This window comes from Taudactylus pleione, unplaced genomic scaffold, assembly GCF_031769625.1.
Source record: "Taudactylus pleione unplaced genomic scaffold, aTauple2 ptg000093l, whole genome shotgun sequence".
NCBI classification, from domain to species: domain Eukaryota; kingdom Metazoa; phylum Chordata; class Amphibia; order Anura; family Myobatrachidae; genus Taudactylus; species Taudactylus pleione.
Genome location: NW_028284495.1, coordinates 4221239 through 4243332, shown reverse-complemented (window position 1 = coordinate 4243332; position 22094 = coordinate 4221239). Strand labels below are relative to the sequence as shown.

The 22094-nt window shown below is 40.5% G+C and overlaps 1 protein-coding gene across 1 annotated transcript in view; it reads right to left on the bottom strand.

The window, feature by feature from the left end:
* Positions 1-22094, bottom strand: part of ATP6V1H (ATPase H+ transporting V1 subunit H) — a 146352-nt gene that overhangs the window by 98309 nt on the left and 25949 nt on the right. Inside the window, exons 7-9 of the mRNA XM_088469540.1 lie at positions 15053-15166; positions 11795-11899; positions 6374-6427 (exon numbers count right to left, since the gene is read on the bottom strand). Of these exons, the coding sequence (XP_088325666.1) occupies positions 6374-6427; positions 11795-11899; positions 15053-15166 (273 nt within the window). The remainder of the gene's footprint in view (positions 1-6373; positions 6428-11794; positions 11900-15052; positions 15167-22094) is intronic.

Here is a 22094-nt window from a genome sequence, read left to right as displayed (position 1 = left end):
CCCCCTGGGAGCCCTGAACCTAACCCCCCCCCCCTGCAGCTGTCCACGCCCGGCTTACCTTCGATCGGTAAGCCGGGTGTCAGGCTCCCGGCGTAGGTAAAATGACAAGCATTGGGATTTCGAATTGTGGCCCTGAAGCCCCCGCTGTTGGTTTCATAGTGACCAACATGTATTTGCCCAGGGACACCATTATGCAACAGCACTAAGTGCTCGATTCTGTTTGGCTCAGGTTTCTAATATATTGTCTTGGGTCCCCGCTGTGGGATATGATGTGATGACTATGGGCTAGGACTGTTATTATTTTTATACTGTCTGGCCCACTATTAGTCCTGGGGTCCCCGCTGTGGGACACATAGTGACTTGAATGTGAAGTGTTGGGATTTTCACTCATTTCAGCATAGTTCACCTATGTTATGACATGGGGTGAGTCTATGTGCACACACTTTTTAGAAACCCACCATCAGCCCTGGGATTCTCGCAGTAGGACACATATAGGCGTTAACACAGGAGTATTGGGTTTTCACACACTTCAGCTTAATTCACCCATGTGCTGTCATGGGGTGACTATATGCATGATGCCATATGTGCATACACATTTCTTTTAAACCCACCTGATTTTCATTTCACACCTGGGGTTTTAGTGTGCCCTTAATATGGATGGATATATATATGGTGCAACGAGTGACCATTTACTTTACACTATCACTTCATATTATGGCATTTTTACATGTCTTCAGTGACCACCTGTTATTATATACCCATACAGTATCAATTCTCTATAACTCAACCAGCACCTGTGCGGCCCTGCAGTTGCCACATGCCATCTAGTGTCGCATGCCTGACAGTGATAGGTGTCACTTGGGCTGCGCTCTGCATCAGTGTCTCGGTGTCTGTATACACACGGGGCTGTTTACATTGTAGACTCCACCCACACACACCTGACACCCGGCAACCAATGAACCACTAGGGGGCTCGGCCGGGGGATGTCAGTATGGGTAATGATTTAGATTGTTTGGAGCCCTGTTTTAGGATAAATACAAGCAGGGACACTGTGCACCATTAGTCCCTGAGGAAAACCAATTAGGATTTGGTTGAAACGGTCATCGGGCGGGCTGCTGCTGACTACTGGATGCTGTATTTTTCATATGTGACCATCACAATATATCTACTAAACGTGACTGCTGGCTCTTTGTTGCTTTTTTTTTCTCCAAAAAAAGTAAGTGGACAAATTTATTTTGTATAAATCAGGCACAGCATCTTTAAAGAACTTTCTTCAGGACTGCCGTCATGCCTCAAAGTGTGTGTGTGTGTGTATATATTATATATATATATATATATATATATATATACATACATACACACACACACACACACACACACATACATATACACACAATATACACACACACACATACACACAATGCGATTTGTTCATTGTTTTATAGGCAAAAAAGGTGTGTACAACAGGTATCATACAGAGAATGGTTAGCAGCAGCTTACAAGGTCGGCTCTTTCCTGCTACACAGAGAACATGTTCCTTTTCCAGACAACAGCAACATGAAAGGGACAAAAAATAAATAAAAAACTACAATAAATAGAAAAAGCTCTTCATTTATAAAAAGGGACAAGCTGTTTTGGTGCTGCTCTGTGTATAAAGTACAGGGTCAAATTCAAGGCATTTTCTTCCCAATGAAATGTCTATTAACATATAGTCGTCAATGATAATTATATTGAAACAAAAAAATAAAAATTCAAAACATAAAATGAATCAGTACATGACAAATAATTCATCGGTATATACCTCTGAGAACGGTTTGCAAAAATATAACAATGTTAAAAATGAGCATGGGGCCTGATTCAGAGCCGCTCGTAAGCGGCTGCTCGTAAGCGGCCGCTCATTCGCTCCGAGCGATGTTCGCACAACTGCGCATGCATATGGGTTTTAGTACGCATGCGCGAACCAGTTATTGCAGTCGGAAATCGTGTGCTCGCATAATAGCGAATGCCTGCTAATTTGAGTGACAGAATGAGGCGTTTCTGGGTGGTAACAGGGGAAGGTGCTTGAAAACGGGGAGTGGAGATCCGAACGCAGGCGTGCCAAACGGTCAAAACGGGCGTTTTAAGGGTGTGCATAATTAACATAGCAGCGTCATCGACCACGTCACTTGGTTGTCTTTTAGCCAGAACTGCTCGCATGATTGCGGTAGGAAAATCCAACCATAAGCACTGCGAGCAGTTCATACGCCTTTCGATGTACTCGATTAATCAAATAAATAGAGGAGATGACATATGATGCGAGCGGCCAGGGGGCGTTTGTTCCAAAATAGTGAGCGCATGTTTCGTTCGCTCGTTCAGACATCGAGGCGTCAACAGACCGCAAAGAGCAAGCGCTTAATTTAAATAGCCAGCCCCTTTTTCTGAACGAGCGGCCGCAAATAGCGTCCGGCTCTGAATCAGGCCCATAGTTTCTAATGTTTATGGACTGGAAATGGTATTGCAAAAGGGTTAGTGTGTCAATTTTTCTTCTAGACGTGTACTGTAGTTCCGTACATTGTGAATTTATATATAGGAATTAAAAAATAAAAGCATAAAACAAAAACCACTACTCAGAGTCATAATAACCAATACATGCAAAATTTAAAGGGGTAGGAAACACTCAACTTCATAGTAATGTTTATTGCAAAACTGCCCGGGACACAACATAACTGCTACATCCTTCGTTTTCAAATTAAAAACGTGCGTGTGTGTGTGTGGTCTGGGATTCCGATAGATTCAGTGAGTCCACTCAGGGCTCCAATGGTCCATTGATGCACTCTACTTTCATACCGCCAATAGCAGGTTTCATAAAAGAAAGTATATTGTTAATGTTCTTCCTCCCTTAGCTTCCCGGTGATGAGGGAAGGGCTTCCACAACACAGCTGTTAGAAGACAACCCTAGCAAGAGTGAGGAGTGCATTGATGGTCTGTTGGAAGCGTTGGGAGATCTGCTTAGATAACTAACTGCACTTCTGCCAAAACCAAATGTTTAAGTGAAGTCATGCTTTCAATGTGTGCTCATTAATACATAAAACAACCTACTCCATTTACAGTAGCACACTGTTTGTTAGTCCTATGGAAGTATAACTGAAACCATCTCATCGCCAACCATACTGGACAAAACAGTCGCCAAAATATATAAGAAATTCAAATGATTCCAGGGATGACATTAGTGGAACAAAATAAAATCAAAATGGTAACACAAACATTTGTTTACTCAATTTTCTTAGTAAATTGGGAGTTAGTGTCCAGTGCAAGACTTGCTAAAAATACATGCATTTTCCAAAAAAAACAATACTTGGATAGAGAATGAATGAGAGATTCTCTAATCAAATAAATAGGAGTATAATGGCACAGGCTTTTGATTCCCCCTACCCTTTACTTTCATCAACCGCAGCATCTTTTGACCGGCTCCCAGCCTCACCCATTCACTCTGACCCCTGCCTTGTGGGAGCTGCTGGTGGGGAGGCGCATGACCTTGCTCCCGCTACGCATATGTAAATATATCCTTATGATATAGGAGATATAATCACTTATATTTGAAACGTAATAATGTTAGTCTTGTAAAATATAAATGTATATTTTGGAAGAGTAGTGATGTCACTTGTGCAATAGGACTTATTTTTAAAAAGTGCTCTGCAATGGGATGCAAAACGGTTCTTGAAGATCAGAGACACCTGGATATGATATCATTATCACCTCATACAAGCAGCCTGCTCAGTGTCGTAATAGGCCATATCACAAGGATAAAGACCCATAATTAAACCAATGTATAAGTGATATTTAAATTCACAGATTCAATTATTTTTGATCTCTGAAGAGAGGGGCTGATGAAATTTGCCATCTCCATTGAAAATCCTGCGATTGGTAACTACAATGTCAAAAACCCATTAATCTCCCGAACAAATCCATTTCCTGGAACAACACTTCCTTCCCTCAACTCATGGACTCGCAAATACTGGCTTTGTCCCAGCCTGTTCTGAACTGAAGGTTGTGTCCATTATCAAAAAACATAAACCCCTTAAGTCACACAGATCTGCTGGGCTTTCTGGTGAGTTTTTTTTAAACTCTTGCAACACTCTAGACACTACAACCCTTACATGGTTTTAGAATACTATTTTTTTTGATCATGTTCTTCCCTGCCCATTTTAATGATGCTGATATAAAGATACTGCCCAAACCTGGCAGAGATCCCCAATCTCTGGCCTCGTACCTGCCAATATCATTATTGAATTTTTATTACAAATTATTTACTAAAAAATTGGAAGAACACTTGACGACTATTATTCCTACTATTGTAACACCATGACCAAACTGAGTTTGTATGGAGGCAGAGTTCAGACTCTTATATTTATAAAGGTGTTGATTGTTCTACAGAGCCTCGAGAATCTTCATGAATCGTTTATCTTTGGCTGCTGAAAAGGCCTTTTGACCTTGTATTCTGGCACCATCTTTATGAAACTCTGTGCAGGTATGGGTTTCCTTCTCTTTCCCCCCCTAGTTTTTGTTTTAGGTTTAGAGCCCCTTGCGGTTGCCAGATCAAACTTAAACTTTCTATATTCACACATGACATGTTTCTTTTTATTTCCAACTCTCCTCAATTTATCCTTGCCATACTTCAAATTATTTATTAATTTAGCTCTTTTACTAGCAACAAAGTTAATATTAATAAATCAAAGGTTCTCACTGTCCTGTTGTACCCTGATCTACTGCGGAAAATACCAACTTGATCATCCTAATTTATAATGCAAAAAGCTTTGTAGTATTTAGAAATCTACATTTCTTAATTTTTAGCCTCCATATATATTTGGTAAATTTTCAAATTTTCACACAGGGTTGGGCATAAAATCCCGGAGGTGACCACCCTAATGGTCACAATATCGGCAACGGAATTCCATCCCCATACTGCAGCCTAACCCTAACCCTCCTCCAGTGCCTAACCTTAACCTTAAACCTAACCTTCAACATGGGGATTCTGACCGTCGGGATTCCGGAGTCGGTATTGTGATGACCACCGAGATTCTGAATTTGGTATTGTGATTGTCGGGATGGACACCGCCAGGATCCTGACTGCATCCGTTCAAACCAATTGTCAACTTTATCTAACTATCTTCCTCCTTGTGCCAGTGAACAAATAAAGGTTTTCGAGTCAACAACCTGGTGCCTAATGCACTCTTTACTTGACATCTTAGTCTATATTTTACATGCTGGTTGGACTATCTTGTGAAATCTTGCTCCTGAGTAAGCTCCGAGTGGTTTAGTTTTTCCTCTTTCCTCCCCCCTACAGCCCTCCCCTTTTTTCCCATCTCATTTTGTTTTTTTTTGTTCAGGTCCTATTCTGTTTTGTTTCATGGAATTATCATCCTATGTTTTCTTTGGTAGTCATACTCTGTGTACTTTTTTATTTTTTTTGCATTTATCTTGCCGGAAAGCACAGGCCTTCTATATATATTACTTAACTTAATTTTTGCGCTACTACCATGTGTTTTTTTGATACAGTATGTTAAAAAAAAACTAAAAAAAAAAATCTCAGTACGATTGTTCCCTTTTTGGGTCCTTTGGTTCCTATTCCATATACGTTATTTTTCTGTAATGTAACTATCGTTAAAATTTAAATGTTTATCCACCATGGTGATATTATAAATACTGTATAGGCCACAGCTACCATGACTACAGCCACAGATGAATGAAGTCAGAAAAGAAGAAAATACAAGTTTGAAAATGATAAAACACAGATCGCTTTAAATTACATTACAAACTGAAGTTCAACTGTGTACACACTATACGAGGTGTGATCCAGCCAACGGAACTACGCAATGTAATGATATAGATCACACAAGCCGTACACACTACACTATCCTGTGTACGACCGTGCAATATATCGTTGCAAACTCAATGTAGTGGCACGACATATCTTATAGTGTGTGCACAGCTTTAGTAACATATATGTTGCCACTTTTTTCCTACAAACCTGCAGTTTCTCTTACTCACCTAAATAATGCCAACTCATGTTTTACATACAAACTTTGAGATCTTCAATTTAGTGCCTTATCTATTAAACACTTCTGCCAAATTTAAGTCAATCTACGTCATCTATAATCTTGTGTAATGAAAGACACAGGGGAAATGTGGGTGGCATAAATGAGGCATAGAACAGGCTGACTTGTATTACACGTTGCTGGAACGATTAAAAAAAGAAAAAACAAAAAGTATATCGGAGCAGCAGGGAACCAGCAGAAAAATAACATGCTCTGGTCACCTAGCGTCAAGTAGCGATGCTCTCACCTATGATTCACTATCACACTGTATGATTTGTTTCCATTTACAGAACACTTACATCACTTGGAGATACGGTTCCTGTTTCCATAGCGCTTCCACTCATTCGTAATTTCTAAAGGGGTGGAAAAAAAAAGGCAGAATAACAACTGACTTTTATTTACATTGCATTTATTTAAGGAACTGCAGTTTTACTTTGTTAGTAAATTAAATTAATCTTCAATCAATACACAGATTCCATCTTCACATAATGTTTCATTAAATGCCCAGGAAAATATCTAGGTAAATGTGCTCAATATCCACTATTATTGATGTCACTTTACATTTCTTAATGTGAAGTTGAACAATTCTTCTTAACATTTCCAATAGGGAAACAGCATTCAGGGTATAAATAACCAGACAAGAAAAACAGATCTGTACACAGCTTTTAAAAAATAAATAAATAAATAAAACAAGAAATGAATATTATAATAATATTATATATATCTTATCAGGAATAAGATTCAAGCATTAAGAAGAAGAAAAGAGAAAGGTTTCCTATATGGGGCACTCGCTGGATGAGTTTAAGTAATCTGATTATATTAGAACTCCCAATACAAATACTACATAAAAAATAACTTATTGTCAAATAAAATAACTTACTCTTAATTTTTTATATTTTTATAAATTATATTGTGATTATTTAAAAAGCTAGCGAAGCATTCCAGTTAATATATTGAATGTGTTCTACTGTGAAAATAAAGTAATATAAAAAACACTGTTCACTTGTAATTACCTTATTCTTCCTAACTGTGAATTAAATGAGTATAAATAAATCTCAAAGTCCAATGTTGAAATATATGACAACCACTCAGGATTATAAAGTTAGTATACCACTATGAGGAGTTTATCTAAATTGGCCAATCTATGATAGCTCCGCAGAATAAATCCTATACTTGGATCTACAATGTGTAATCTTGTATTCACTGAGAGTTGCTAAATGTACTCAAAAATACATCAGAGGGTTTGTATTAAGGTTACTAGAACTGTATATGTTCGATACATTCCCCAGGAATACATAGTAAATAATCTCTGGTAGTACAAATCGACACACTTGTGTATTTACATGTTACTATGGTTCTGCAATCAGTCATTCACAATATAGCCAATAGACTGCCACTCAATTGGCAAAAGAGCTTATCCCTGGAGATTCATTACTAACAGTATGTTCAGAAGTAGTCCTATAGTAGTAATGCTGTACAATAGGTTAGATCGCGGAGTCTGACCCCTGTTTAATTAATAATTCTAGGTTATTTACTAACATTTATATCTGCAAATAATCCAGTGCTTTAGAAAGAATATTTAATCACATCAGACCCTGCCCCAGAACAGCTCACAATCTATATTCCCTGCAGCTGCAGCCAACTTTCACACACACACTTATACCCTTCAACAAACTTTCTGAAATGCTTTTTATTTCTAGCTCTATGTACTAATATAATTACATCACTTTGTCATACACAATACTGCTCTCAGCATATAAATCCAACCCTGTCTGATCATCTGCAGATGGTGGTTGCATGTGTTTAACAATTTCAAAGTGGCTTAAAATTACAAAACCTTAGAGGTATTTTTTGCAAAAAAAAAAAAAATCTATAATAAATAATATATATTATTTTTTTCCACAGTTAGTAAAATATATAATGCTTAAATCATCCATTTGACGCCATTTAAGAGCACCTAATACTTTGCTAATACTACTAATAGTCATTCTTAAGGTTATACAATGTTATTATTTGCCTCCATTTTTGGGTACAGGGTGATTTACCCACTTTTCCCTAACGCCAGACAAAATTACCGCACAATCCCAGGACAAGCATTTTATAATTTAATAGCATGACTAGCGGGAGCACACATGCAGAAATTACCACGCGTTAAGTTAAGCCACAGTAAATTTTCCGATAACAGTACAGGGGCAAATTGAATTTGGCCCTTTGAATCAAAAAGGCTCAGAACAACTCAATGGCTCGAAGTGTAATTAAAAGTCATCACAAGTAAATTTGCGGATAGCAAAACCGCTGCCAAACTGCCAGGGTTTAGAACCCGCAGATTAGTAAATTTGGCCCGAGAAGAGAAGAGATATTAGAATGGATATGCATGAACGTGGCGGAGGGGAGATAACTAGAGGGTATATTTACTAAAGTCCGGGTTTTTACAAGTAGAGATGTTGCCCATACCAACCAATCAGATTCGACTTAATATCTAACCGAGTGGTGGCTATGGGCAACATCTCCACTTCTAAAAACCCACACTTTAGTAAATATACCCCCTAGAGTGGTTAATTTAGGATGATAGAATATTTTTAATGCGCAGTCATGTCTGTGGTAAAAAATATTGTGCTACTGCCCATCTGTGCAGGCTCTCCCTGTGACCATTGCATTTTTTTTCCTTTTACTTGTGACAACCGTGTATAAGCCATACAGTGGCGTAATAAAAATGTTGCCTCCTTCCTGATTTCTTCTATTCTTGCATGTTTGTCACACTTAATTGTTTCAGTTCGTCAAACAAAACTAAATATCAGACAAAAACAACCTGGGTAAACACAAAATACAGTTTATAAAATTATCATTTAATTTGTTGAAGGAAAAAAGTTATCAAACACATATCAACAATCTGAAAAATTATTTGCCCATCCCCCATTCAAACTGTAATTACTGGTTGTGCTACCATTAGCTGCAACGTAATGCCACTGATAACTGGAGATCAGTCTTTCATGCTGCTATGGAGTAATTTAGGGCCTGATTCAGACCCGCTCGCTAGATGCGGCCGCTCGCTCCCAGCGTATGGAAATTCATTTAAGTGACGTCAAGGCAGGCAAAGGCACTGCAAGGCATTAGCACGCCCACTATGTCTTGGCGAGCGATCACTTTGTGTTAACAGACGCCCACCACTAGTGTACGTCATCTCAAGGAAGTATATACAACCATCAGTACATCGGGTTCCATCGGATCTGACCGCAGCGCTTGCCTGTACCCTATCGCAAGCACTGCGAGCAGTTCAGTGTAAAATTCAACCAGGTGACGTGTACTATTCCGCTGCCTGTTAATTATGCACGCCTCTGAAACGGCGTTGAAACACTCAGGCACGCCTGTGTCCACAACTCCACTCCCCAGTTACTACTGCCCTGCCCCCGTTACCACCCACAAATGCTCTCTCCTGTCACTCATTCCACTGGGCTGTCCTTGCAGGGCGAGCAAGTGCATCCCGGTCGCTCGTACTAGCTTGCGCACGCGCACTGCGAAACATATGCAGGCGCACATTAGTGAACATTGCCAGCAACGAGCGAGCGCTTGCTAGCGAGCAGGTCTGAATCAGGTCCTTAGTCCCACTTTTCTTTGCAAAATTGCTATAATTCAGCCACTGGAGGGTTGAATTGGCTATTTAAGATCCGGCCACATTCAAGTCAGGACTTTGACTAGCAACTACAAAACCTTAACTTAGTTTATTTTGAGCCATTCAGAGGTGGACTTGTTCTTGGACTTCGGATCATTTTCTTGCTGCATAAACCAATTGCACTTGACCTTCAGATCATGGACTGATGCCCGGACATTCTCCTTCAGAATTTTCTGGTAGAGAGCAGAATTCATGATTCCATCAATGATGGCAAATCTGTGAGGTCCTGAAGTATTATAGCAACCCAACACATCACATTACCACCACCACCATGTTTGACTATTGGTATGATGTTCTTATTGTTGAATGCTGTGTTAGCTTTATGCCAGATGCAATGGGACCCAAGTCTTTCAAAATGTAAATTTTTTGATCCGTCAGTCCACAGAACATTAGCCCAAAAGACTTGAGGGTCATCAATACGCAAATGTGAGGCAAGTCTTTAGGTTTCTCTTGGTTAACAGTGGTTTTTGGCTTGCAACTCTCCCACGGATACCATTTTTGCCCAGTCTCTTTTTTATGGTGGAGTCATGGATGCTGACGTTAACAGAGGCAAGCAAGGCTTCCAAGCTCCTTAGATGTTCATCTGGGTTCTTTTGTGAATTCCTGGATGAGGCGCTGATGCAGTATTTGAGGCATTTTGGTTGGCCTGCCACTCCTGGGAAGATTCACCACTGTTATAAATTCTCTCCATTTGTAGATAATAACTCTCACTGTGGTTTGCTGGAGTCCTAGAAATGGCTTTGTAACACTTGCAATACTGCTATATTTCCCAAAAATTCTCTTTCATCTCTTCTGGAATTTCTTTTGATCATGGCACACTGTTTTCCTTGTTGAGACCTTGTAGCCAACGTCACATTGCTGGAAAGGTTCTATTTATGTAAGCTTCCCATATCTCTTTAAAATCGGGACACTCATGAATTGCACAGATTCTGTGGCTGGCTAACGTTAAGCCTGCATTAATCAACCATAAACCCTGTGCGATTCATGTCCCGGTTTAAAAGGATAGTATGGTAAACCTATAAGTGATGTGTGGTTTCAATAGGGCTGGCAGTAATCAAGCCTATTTGTGTCTAAGCCCAGTATTTCCCAAACTTATTCCTCAGAAAGCACTAACAATGCATGGTTTTTATTTTTCCTAGTTGGTGCTCAGGTGTATTCATTACTAGCGGACACATTTTAAAAGATCCACAGGCGAATTTCATTATTTCACTTGCAATTCTGTGAGGAGACCTGGAAAACATGTACTGTTAGTGCTCCCTGAGGAATGAGTTTGGAAAACACTGGTCTAGTTCAACTGAACCCAAATCTCAATTCAATTTAGTGTTTTGGTTGAGTGAGTAACTCAGGGGGCAATTAACATTTCAGACAGGGCTAGTTGGTGTTGGATAACTTTGTTTCCTAAAATAAATAAAATAATAATTTAAGAACTGTATTTTTAGGTTTACTCAAGCTGTCTTTGTTTTTTATCCAATTTTGTTTGAAGGTTTGAAACAATTAAGTGTATCAAATCTATAATAATAGAAGAAATAAGGGGCCAAAAACTTTTTCATGCATCTGTTCATTCAATGCAAATAATGGGTCTTGTTTAGAGTTAGGAGCACTTACTTTTGCACCAGGACAAACTATGTGATGCAGTTGGTGCAAATAATATCTTTGTAAATTGCATTGATTACTTACAAGTCAGTGGTAGTATTTTGCTACCATGAGCATTGATTCTTCTCCTGCACCATCCCAACTTTAAATTTGTCCGCGCATTTTAAAATTGTCCCTTTGCAGCGCAATATGGTTTTGCCAAAGTACAAAACTGCACCTAACTATAAATCAGTATAAAGAAAACCAAATAGCAAATACACATTTGAGTACCCAATCATACAGAATCTTAATTTTCTCACTAGTTATGAAGATACATACGGGCATATTGGTAAAGTTAATGCACAGACAGTAATTAGGATGCGCCATATAAATGTAATTAGGATACTGTGCTACGTCCCACAAAAAGTACACCAATAAATAAAGTAAATTGCTAAGATATAATACAATACATATATACCTGGGAGCTCAGCTGAGTTTTAATCCAGTTGAAGTAGTAATTCAAATCACTGCCTTCCATCAATTCTCTCCCCCAGGCAGCCAATTTAGCAATTATACGTGCGGCCTGAAAGAGTGATGAGAAAAATATGACATTTATAGATTTATACTTTTTTTTTTATTTCTAGCCACAACAACTCCTTTTTCAGGCTGCGTTTACTAAGGATTGAGCAGGCAGGGATAGAAAAAAAAAAAAATACCAATATTTAAAAACAGCATGAATGAAATAACACATACATATATATATATATATATACATATATATATATATATACATATATATATCTATCTATACACATATATATATATACACATATATATATATCTATATACATATATATATACATATATATATATCTATATACATATATATATATACATATATATATATATATACACATATACACACACACACATATATATGTATATATACACACATATATATATATATATATATATATATATATATATATATATATTAAATACAAAGTATTAAAGAAGAGCTACACCTATATAGTCTGTGTGATAATATCCTTAAAGTTTTTATGCTGGAACACACTCCCCACAATTCAGATGGCTGCTGTAGTTTTTCCCAGTTAAGTCCCAAAATGGATTTGTGCTAGAGAAATGTGAGAGAAAAAACACCTTCTAGTGTAATATCTTAAAAAAAAAAAAAAAATGGTGCTCACAAACAATGTGACCATCTTGTAATATGCCTACCGGAACTGAACAATATACTGGCTCATCTGCAATAAACCAAATGGAGTCTCACAGGAATCCTGATGAAGTCCTACTCTGAATAGTGCAAGAGACGAAACGCTTTGAGTTACAGTGGTGACATGGATTATTTCTCTTCCCAGATGACATCATTCAAAGTGACTTTTGGGACATCCGATAAGCTTTTATTGTGTGTGTATATGTGTGGTATGTGTGTATTGTCCTGATGACGGGGCTGAGACCCTGAAAACGTTAGATGTGAATACACGGATTTTTTGCCATTATTGTTGTCTCCTGAGTGCCGTTTTTTCTAGATGCTGCATGAATACGATTTATGTGCTCCGGAGCAAGTTGCTCTGCTTTTATTAGAGTGCCGGCAGACTGTCAGTATATATATATATATATATATATATATATAGCCATTATTAACTGGTTTATGTGGTGTATGAATAAAATAAAATTAAAATACTACACTTGTTTCTTTCTTTCTTGTTTCCACATGGGTAATGCATTATAACAGATCGCTATATAATGTGAATTGCAATATATGAGCTACGATATCAAGTCTGTATCTGGTACGCATATGCAACAGCATGTCCTACTCGGAGACTTGTGTATTCATATGATACAATTATATATTTTTTGCACATTGTATATTGGTATTAGATTTTATGGGTGATTTTAAATGTTATAGCTCTGGATTTTTTATTTATATGGTTTACTATAATCATGTTTTTTCACTGTAGATGCCCATGTGTGGGAGTACTAGTTTGTGGTGCTTTACACTGTTTGATTTTCCATATGTCTAATATGGTCTGAAATATTGTGTATAGGTTACCATGGTGCCGCCGCCCGATGGAATGACATCACTTCCGGTATGCCACAAAGCCGTGATCAGAAGTGCTGATACAGGACGGACGGCCGTCGGACCTGGGCTGACACAGGGAGATGGGGAGTAAATTTTGATTGATTGAACTTTGTATTGATATGGTTGCTTGTTTTATATGTTGTTCACTATGCTGTCCTGAGGAAGGGGACTAGAGCCCTGAAACGTTGACTCTAATAAACAACCAGTTTGGGATATACGATTTGCAAGTCTCTGGGTGCCGCCTCAATTTTTGGATGAGAGATAATATATATTTTATATATACACACTCAGATGTGTCCTCATACATCTATTCTCAATACATCATGCAGCACAACATGTCTGGAGTGAGTGAGTCGCCAGGTCCTGTCCAACTCTGCTAACGCTGGCCGTGTTTTTTTGCCAAAACTGTGTCTAAGTCACAATGTGCTGCGACTAGGACACACCAGGAGACTGTGATGATTAATTTGAATTGCGACCCTTGTATATCTGTGTGCGACTGAGTCTGTATAAGAAACACGACAGAATTTGGCATGGAAAAAAGCAGCGGCCGCTGCATCTTAACACTTTGTATGCAGATTCAGATGCACACAGATATACAAGTGTCACATATCAAACTAATAAGCAGAGTGGTTGTGTATATATATATATATATATATATATATATATATATATATATACATACATACACACACACACACACACACACAATTTCAAAATGGAATTCAATTCAACTCAATTTTGAACACACAGCATAGCAATTAAATATACACTTTAGGTACTTTGTGTACAGTCTATGTAATTTGTTTGTCCTTGAGAGAATTGTCATGGTCACAGGTTGCCAAAGAGGTATACCACTTTTTTCCACATACTTACCATCATTTTTTCCTGGCCGGGACGAACTGTGATTACAGAGCAGATGCTCACATCAGGACGGTAACCATTTACCAACATTTTGTTTTATTATTCATTTATGAGTATCATTTCTTAAATTCATTGATATATTGTTCTTTTATCAGTGACATTGTACTATTACTATGTTTATTATTCTTCAGATCAATTTTTATTAAATTATATGTTTACTTCTACTTATTCAGATTTAATTTGACTCTATCATATAATAGGTCCATAAGTGCATTACATACTAGCGCTCCCTGTCTTTTCCTTGTCTTTTTTGTCCAATATTTTGAAGACTAAGCTGGTGTAGAAATGACCAGTTAATGTACTGATTTTGGAAGTGAGTTTATACCTTTAACGCTGTGACTATATGAATAAATTGGGACCAAAAGAAAGACATTAGTGCAGACAAAACAGGAGGTAGTTATGGAAAAGACATTGCACTGCTGACAATGTGAACTTTATCAGAGCTTACCCTGCTCCCACCTGTACTACCCACACTAATGCGCCCACACAAATGTCCAAATTCCACTTGGAGCCACCCTCGTTCCTCTTTGACAGATGTGCCTTTTTCCAATTAGAATGTAACCACTATTATGTGCAAAGCCCCCTACCTTTGATTTTCAGATCTGTATTTATTTGATCTATCGTGTATGTTTCTGTTTTATGTGAAGTGCTTTCCTGTTTTTTATTTCAGTAGCGCTACTTTATACAACTGATAACAGATGAGAATTATTTTACCATGTGGACAGTGAACAGATCCTGACGATTTAACATTGGTAAAAAGTAGGACCATGCTGTGTTCTTCCCACGGCGAGCATAATCAAAAAATATGCTGACACGCTGATGATTCTCCTACAAAACAAAAAAACTGTTAAAAACGGTGTCAAAAACAATAAATTTTTAAGTTTCTTTTTAGTTTTAAGTACAGTACAATTACTGCAATTCTTCACATCACAACAAGATAATATAACATTCTGCATAACATTCTAAAATGTTTTTTATAAAACTGAATTTATTAAATAAAACTGAATTTATTAAACTGAGCAAATCGGGTTCCCCAAATGTTTGCGACTGTTTTGCTTTTTTAATAAAGGGGAGGGGAGAAAAAAAAACTGTTATTCAGGCAAAATTGGACTAACAGAGGAGCTAATACACAATAGAAAATAGAGGTCTAAGTGTTTTACATTAGGAGATTTATTTAACATTTTGAGATTAATCTAATTTTATAGATGACTTTAAGACTTTTTAAGCCTCAAATTACGTAGGCACTGTAGGATTCACAGATTAACAGCCTTTGCGCCTTATACAAGAAACAACACAATTGTCACAGACATAAACATTCTAAAACAAAAAGTGTTTATGTATTTAGTCTGGAAATGTCCACCACAGAGGTAATTTCACTAATACTGTGTCTTATGCAGAGTTGGACCCAAATGGAGTAGCAAAATGTGGCCATTAAAAAAAAAATCTAATTATTGCGACCTATTCAGAATTGCCCACATTCGTAAGTCTGTAGCTATGGCTCCTGCCCTTCATGTAACCTGATCGGAGGCGTGGTTTCACTATAAGAACTCGGAATGCTAATAACTGTAATGCTAAATTGAAACAGTACAGTTAATGGACGGAAAATATAAGTAGTTCCCAAGTGGATTGGAGCATCTGAAATGCAAACCAAAGCAGTAGCAAATAAGAAACTTTTATTTTTTTTTAATGACAGCACAATATAAAACAAATCCTTTCCTAACCGATTAATACAATTCAGTAAAAAGTTACTTTAAAAACAGTTGTAGCCGTTTTAGGGATTACATATATGGGTGTGCTTTTAACAAGTGCAACCAATAAGAGGCTGTTGTCATCATCCACAAACTTATGGTGCGTACACACTGGGCGATAAAGTGGACGACTGAACGATAAACGATATCGTTATCGGTCAGTCATTCACTATATTGTCCATTTTTACACCAAAACGATGAACGATAACGATGATGCGCATTCCTGCGGGTCTTTCGTCATTGTCGTTCATCGGGTAAACATGCAGGCCAACCTGACGATATCGTCAGGTTGCTGCATGTTGGGGAATGGGGGAGAGAGCCCGGCGCTGAACGATATCGTTAAGGATATCGTTCAGCAGGTGTGCTCAATGTCATGAACGACAGTGAGCACACGTTGCCAAGGACACACTATGTGATATCGCTCAGAGGGCCTGATTCAGAGCCGCTCGTAAGCGGCTGCTCGTTCGTTCCGAGCGATATTTGCACAACTGCGCATGCGTACGGATCGTTATACGCATGCGCGAACCAGTCAGTGTGGCCGAAAATCGTTTGTTCGCTAAATAGCGAAAGCCTGCTATTTTGAGTGACATGAGGAGGCGTATGTGGGTGGTAACAGGGGAAGGTGCTTGAAAACAGGGAGTGGAGATCCGAACGCAGGCGTGCTTAAAGGTCAAAACAGGCGTTTTATGGGTGTGCATAATTAATACAGCAGCGTCATTGACCACGTCACTGGGTTATTTTATAGCCAGAACTGCTCGCAAAATTGTGGTAGGAAAAACCAACCACAAGAATAGCGAGCAGTTCACGGGGCGTAGTTTTCCAAAAAACGGCCGCAAGTTTTGTTCGCTCGTTCAGACCTAGAGGCGTGAACAGACCGCAAAGAGCGAATGGTTCATTTGAATAGCCACCCCTTTTTTCTGAACGAGTGAGCGCAAATAGCGTCCGGCTCTGAATCAGGCCCAGAGAGCATATCGTCTAGTGTGTATGCTCCTTACAGTTATAGCACTTGCAGGGCAGACCTCTTCAGACAACTAGGTTTGTGAATTTTTGTCTGCTATTTCAGGCGTAATTCGCAACTACCTACCCACACCACGCCCTTACTTTATATTTGGCCACAGCTGCATGCCCACTCCCAGCATTTGCGTGCCCATTCCAGCACTGGTCTCTGTTCACTAGTCGTATGCAGGCACACGCCGGTTATATGACTAATAAAAGATGCATGTGCACTATTGAAAAATGCAAATTGCTGGAAAAAAAGCTGCAAATCCGGTTTACATCTCTGAATAAGGCCCACTGTGAAGGCCAACTGGAAGCCAAATGAATTTTTCAGGATCTAACAAACAGCAATTGCTGTTTTTAATTTCCTAGGAAACGGAAAAAACTGCCCAAAAATCTTTTAAAGTGATACCCTTTCACACTGCCATCAAATAACCCAGGTTACTGCAAATGAACGTGCAGCAACCCAGGTTATTGCGCAGTGTGAAAGGGGCCAGTTGAAATAATCCGGGTCGAGCGACCCGGCATTTCAACTTGGGTAGCGAGCAGGGTTGAACACAAGTTCAACGTGGCTCGCAGTGCAGTGTGAACGGATAACCCGGGTCACTGCATAGGGGGAGCCGGCGCTTGGAGAGGAGATAATCTCAAAGCAGCAACTCACCGCGTGATGGCGGTGACGTCATCGCCCAGCATTAATCCTGGGTCAGGCTGCCAGTCAAATGTACCTCAATAACTAGTTTAAGCATGGTTATATAGCACTCTAAATGGACAATACACATTAAGGGCTTGTACAGCACTAATGGTATATGAGCTGATCCAAGACTTGAGGAGGTCAAAACTAAAAGCAGTAAAGATTTAAAAGCACCAATAGTTGTACAGTGCAATTCAGAAAGTGCTGCATGTTGTCTTCATGACATCTGATATGATGAATAATGAAAACAAAACTAAGTCGACATTGGATCATGAACATGCCTCTATATCAAATGTAAAAACATTTTCATGAAAAGAAATTGAATTCTTTAACACTGAACAATAAATGCAGAAAAGGAATCTGAAAAATAGAGACTAAATCACTCGATAGACCTTTGCAATACAGGTCAAAGAACATTGGGCTGGATTCAGGGTTGGGAATACAGTAGAGTAAGAAATTTGCTCTATCTTCCTCTATTGCCAAATATGAATCAGGCCCATTGTTCATTGATGATTCTGTAATTAAAGTACATATTATCAGTACACTAAAGCAATGATTATACATTACTCACTTCCCCAGCTAAGCTGCTGCAATAGCTTTAGGCTAGTAGTTGATTTTACCAAATCTTTAACCTGTAATGTAATCTAATCATATGACGCACACAGACAATAGTATTTCCATCTCCTATCCGACCTAACCAACTTCTCACTGCAGATGCTTGCCCATTGCTCAGCACCAATCAGCCAGGAGGAAATGGCACAGTTCCACCAAATTGGCTGACAGAGTGAAGCATAGCACAGGCAGCATAACATGTATTAAAATAATAATAATAATATAAAAAAAAAAAATAAAGAGTTATGGTAGACTTTCCTTTGATAACTCTATTTCTTCGAAGTCCATAGGATCCACAGGGATACCATTAGGTGTGTGTGTGGTTGGAGTGATCCACACACCAAACAGTTAAGATTTAGCTCCCAGGATGCATCGGTCCTCCTCCATATATACCCCGCCCCAGCCACAGACAGACAGTTAAACAAGCCCAAAGCAGGAGCAGGAAAGAGAAGGAAGAACATTACTCTCAAGAAACACTCTCCCAGAAGATGAAGGAATCAGTGATCAAGTAAAAACCCATTGAGGCCAGGTGCGTAATGGTGGGCGTGTAGATTATCATTTGAAGCCATCGAGCCAGAGTCTGTTTGCTGGCCAGCCTCGCTTGTGAAAGCCATACAACACAAAAAGAGAATCTGATTTCCTCAAGGAATTAGTACGATCCATGTAGATCCGAAGAGCACGAACCACATCAAAGGAAGCTTCACCTGCAGAAAGATTCGAGGACTGGAAAGCCGGAACAATCTCTTCATTCAAATGGAACCGGAATACCACTTTAGGGAGGTAAACCCAGCCCTCGTACGGAGGACAGCTCTATCCGGATGAAAGATCAAAAATGGGGAGCGACAGGATAGCGCTGCTAAATCAGATACCCTGCGGGCAGAGTAAATAGCGAAGAGAAAGAGCGTCTTTGCAGTCAGCCACTTGATGTCTACTGAGTCCAGAGGTTGAAATGGAGGAGCCTGTAAGCCCTTAGAACCAAAGGACAAATCCCACGGAGTGTGATGTTCTGGGTTGTTTGTGGACCCGGGGTGGTAGCAGGAGCGATCACAGAAGCAGATTTAAAAATAAAACTAGAATTTTTAATAAGTGCTTGAGTAGACATATAATGGCAGTAAATAAAAGTCCAGGAATATATAATGTGCACAAGAGTTCTGTGGTGGGAGTAAAAGGGTTAATGTCCAAGTAGAAACAATTAGAGCTGTCCAGGTGTGCAGGTAGTGAAACTGAAAATAATCAAGCCAGGTTTGCAGGTAGTGAACTGAAAATAAACAAGCCAGGTATACAGGTAGTGAACTGAAGCGCAGGATGTCAGCAGGCTCAGGCACTCAGGTATGGGCAAGGGTGATGGAGGAAGCGGGGTAGTCCAGTGGGAGCTAGGAGCTGACAGGCAGACTGGCAGACAGCGAATTCACAGGAACAGGAAAGCACAGAGAACTCCCTCTCAGCTAGGCTGAGATACACGTTGCACTGGCAAAGAAGGAAGGCACTGACCCTTCCTTAATACCCCATGCCGTGCTGTTACTGGCTGGAGGGAACATGTGACTCACCAGGATTGGCCAGCCGCATCACATGGCCAGAAGGCAAGATGGCGGCGCCCATGCCAAATGGAACGGAGACGCCGCCAGGCCCCACCAGCGCAGAGTGACAACAGGGCCGCACAACAATGCGCGCAGCCAAAGCCCCCCGCCAGACACCAGCTCCGCCACCAGACAGCCCGCACCACAACGACCTCACAGGTAACACCCGCCTAGCGCCATGCTGAAATACCCTGGCCATGACACGGAGCCACCAGAGGGACAAAAGGAGGTTGAATGCGGAGGACACCCAGAAAGAAAGAATGTCCTGAGATCAGGCAGGGGAGCAATCCTTCGCTGGAACCAGATTGACAGAGCAGAAACCTGAACTCTAAGGGAGGCCAGGCGAAGACCAAGGTCTAACCCAACCTGGAGAAAACCAAACACCCGGGAGACCCTAAAAACTGTGGGGTCTCTGAGGGAGCACCAATGAAAGTAAGAGTGCCAAACTCTGTAATAGATGCATGCTGAGGCAGGCTTACATGCCCTGAGGATCGTCTGGACCACAGAGTGAGAGAAACCTTTGGCTCTTAAGAGGGAAGACTCAAGAGCCACGCCGTCAAAGACAGACGAGGTAGGTCCGGGTGCAGTCAAGAGCCCTGTGTCAACAGGTCCTGCCGTAGAGGAAGTGGAAATGGAGTGTCTAGGGAGAGACTCCGTAGGTCGGTGAACCAATGTCGCCTGGGCCAGGCCCGGGGCCAGAAGTATCACCATGCCGCCTTCTTGCTTGAACTTTCAAAGAACCGTCGGGAGGAGGCAGATCGGAGGAAAGAGGTATGTGAGAATGAAATCCCACCATACTGCCCACGAAGGCGGCTGAGGGGTCTCTGGTCCTGGACCTGTACCTGGGGACCTTGTGGTGGCAACGTCAGGCCATGAGGTCTATATCTGGCAGGCCCCATTTGTCCACCAGTAGTTGAAAGACCTCCAGGTGGAGAGCCCATTCTCTGGCATGTATGTCGTGATGGCTTAGGAAGTCCAAATCCCAGTTGAGGACTCCTGGAATGAACACTGCCAAGATTGCTGGGAGATGACCTACGGCCCAGACCAGAACATTTGCTACTTCCCACATGGCTGCCCGATTTCACGTGCCTCCCTGATGGTTGAGGTACGCTACCGCAGTTGCGTTGTCGGACTGGATCTGGACTGGCCTGCCGTGGAAGAGATCCTGCACCTGAGTGAGTGCTCTGTACACTGCTCGAAGATCCAGAATGTTTATGGGCAGGTGACTTTCCAGAGTTGTCCACCGTCCCTGAAAGGAATGATGACCGACTACTGTACCCCATCCACGAAGGCTGGCATCTGTCGTGAGAAGTTCCCAATCTGGAATTCAGAAGGGGCAACCCTTGTCCAGATGGGACGTCTGTAGCCACCATAAGAGGGAAAGCTGAACCTCCGGAGAGAGGAGGATCATCTGGGACTGGATCAGATGATACTGTCCATTCCACCGGGACAGAATCAGTTGCTGCAGAGGCCTGGAGTGGAACTGGGCCTATTTCACCATATCGAAGGTGGACATCATGGACCCCAGGACCAGCATTCCTGAGTGAATGGAAACCCTCAGATTGAGGAGCAAGCTGCACACACACACAAGTGTAGTGTCAAAATCTTGTCTGCTGGCATAAAGATCCTCTGTATTCGAGAATCCAGGTGTGCCCCCAGATGTATCATCCGCTGTGTCGGAGATAGGGAGGACTTTTTCCAATTGATGATCCAGCAATGTGTTTGCAGACAGCCCACGGTCAGCTGGAGATGGCATTTTAACACAAACAGTGAGACTGCCAAGATTAGGAGGTAATCTAGGTATGGCAGAATTCTGATTCCCTGGCGTCTGAGGTGTGCCGCCATAACCGCCATTATTTTGGTAAAGACCCAAGGGACTGTTACCAGACCAAAAGGTAGTGCCCGAAACTGGTAATGGAACCGCTGGTGGGTTGGAGTAATAGGTCCATGCAGGTATGCATCCTGAATGTCCAGAGAAACCATGAATTCCCCAGGCTCCATTGCCAGGACAATTGATTGTAGAGTTTCCATATGGAACTTGGGCACTCTGATAAACCTGTTGAGGGATCTGAGATTCAGAATAGGCCGATGAGACCCATTCACCTTCTGAATCTAGAAGAGAGTGGAATAAA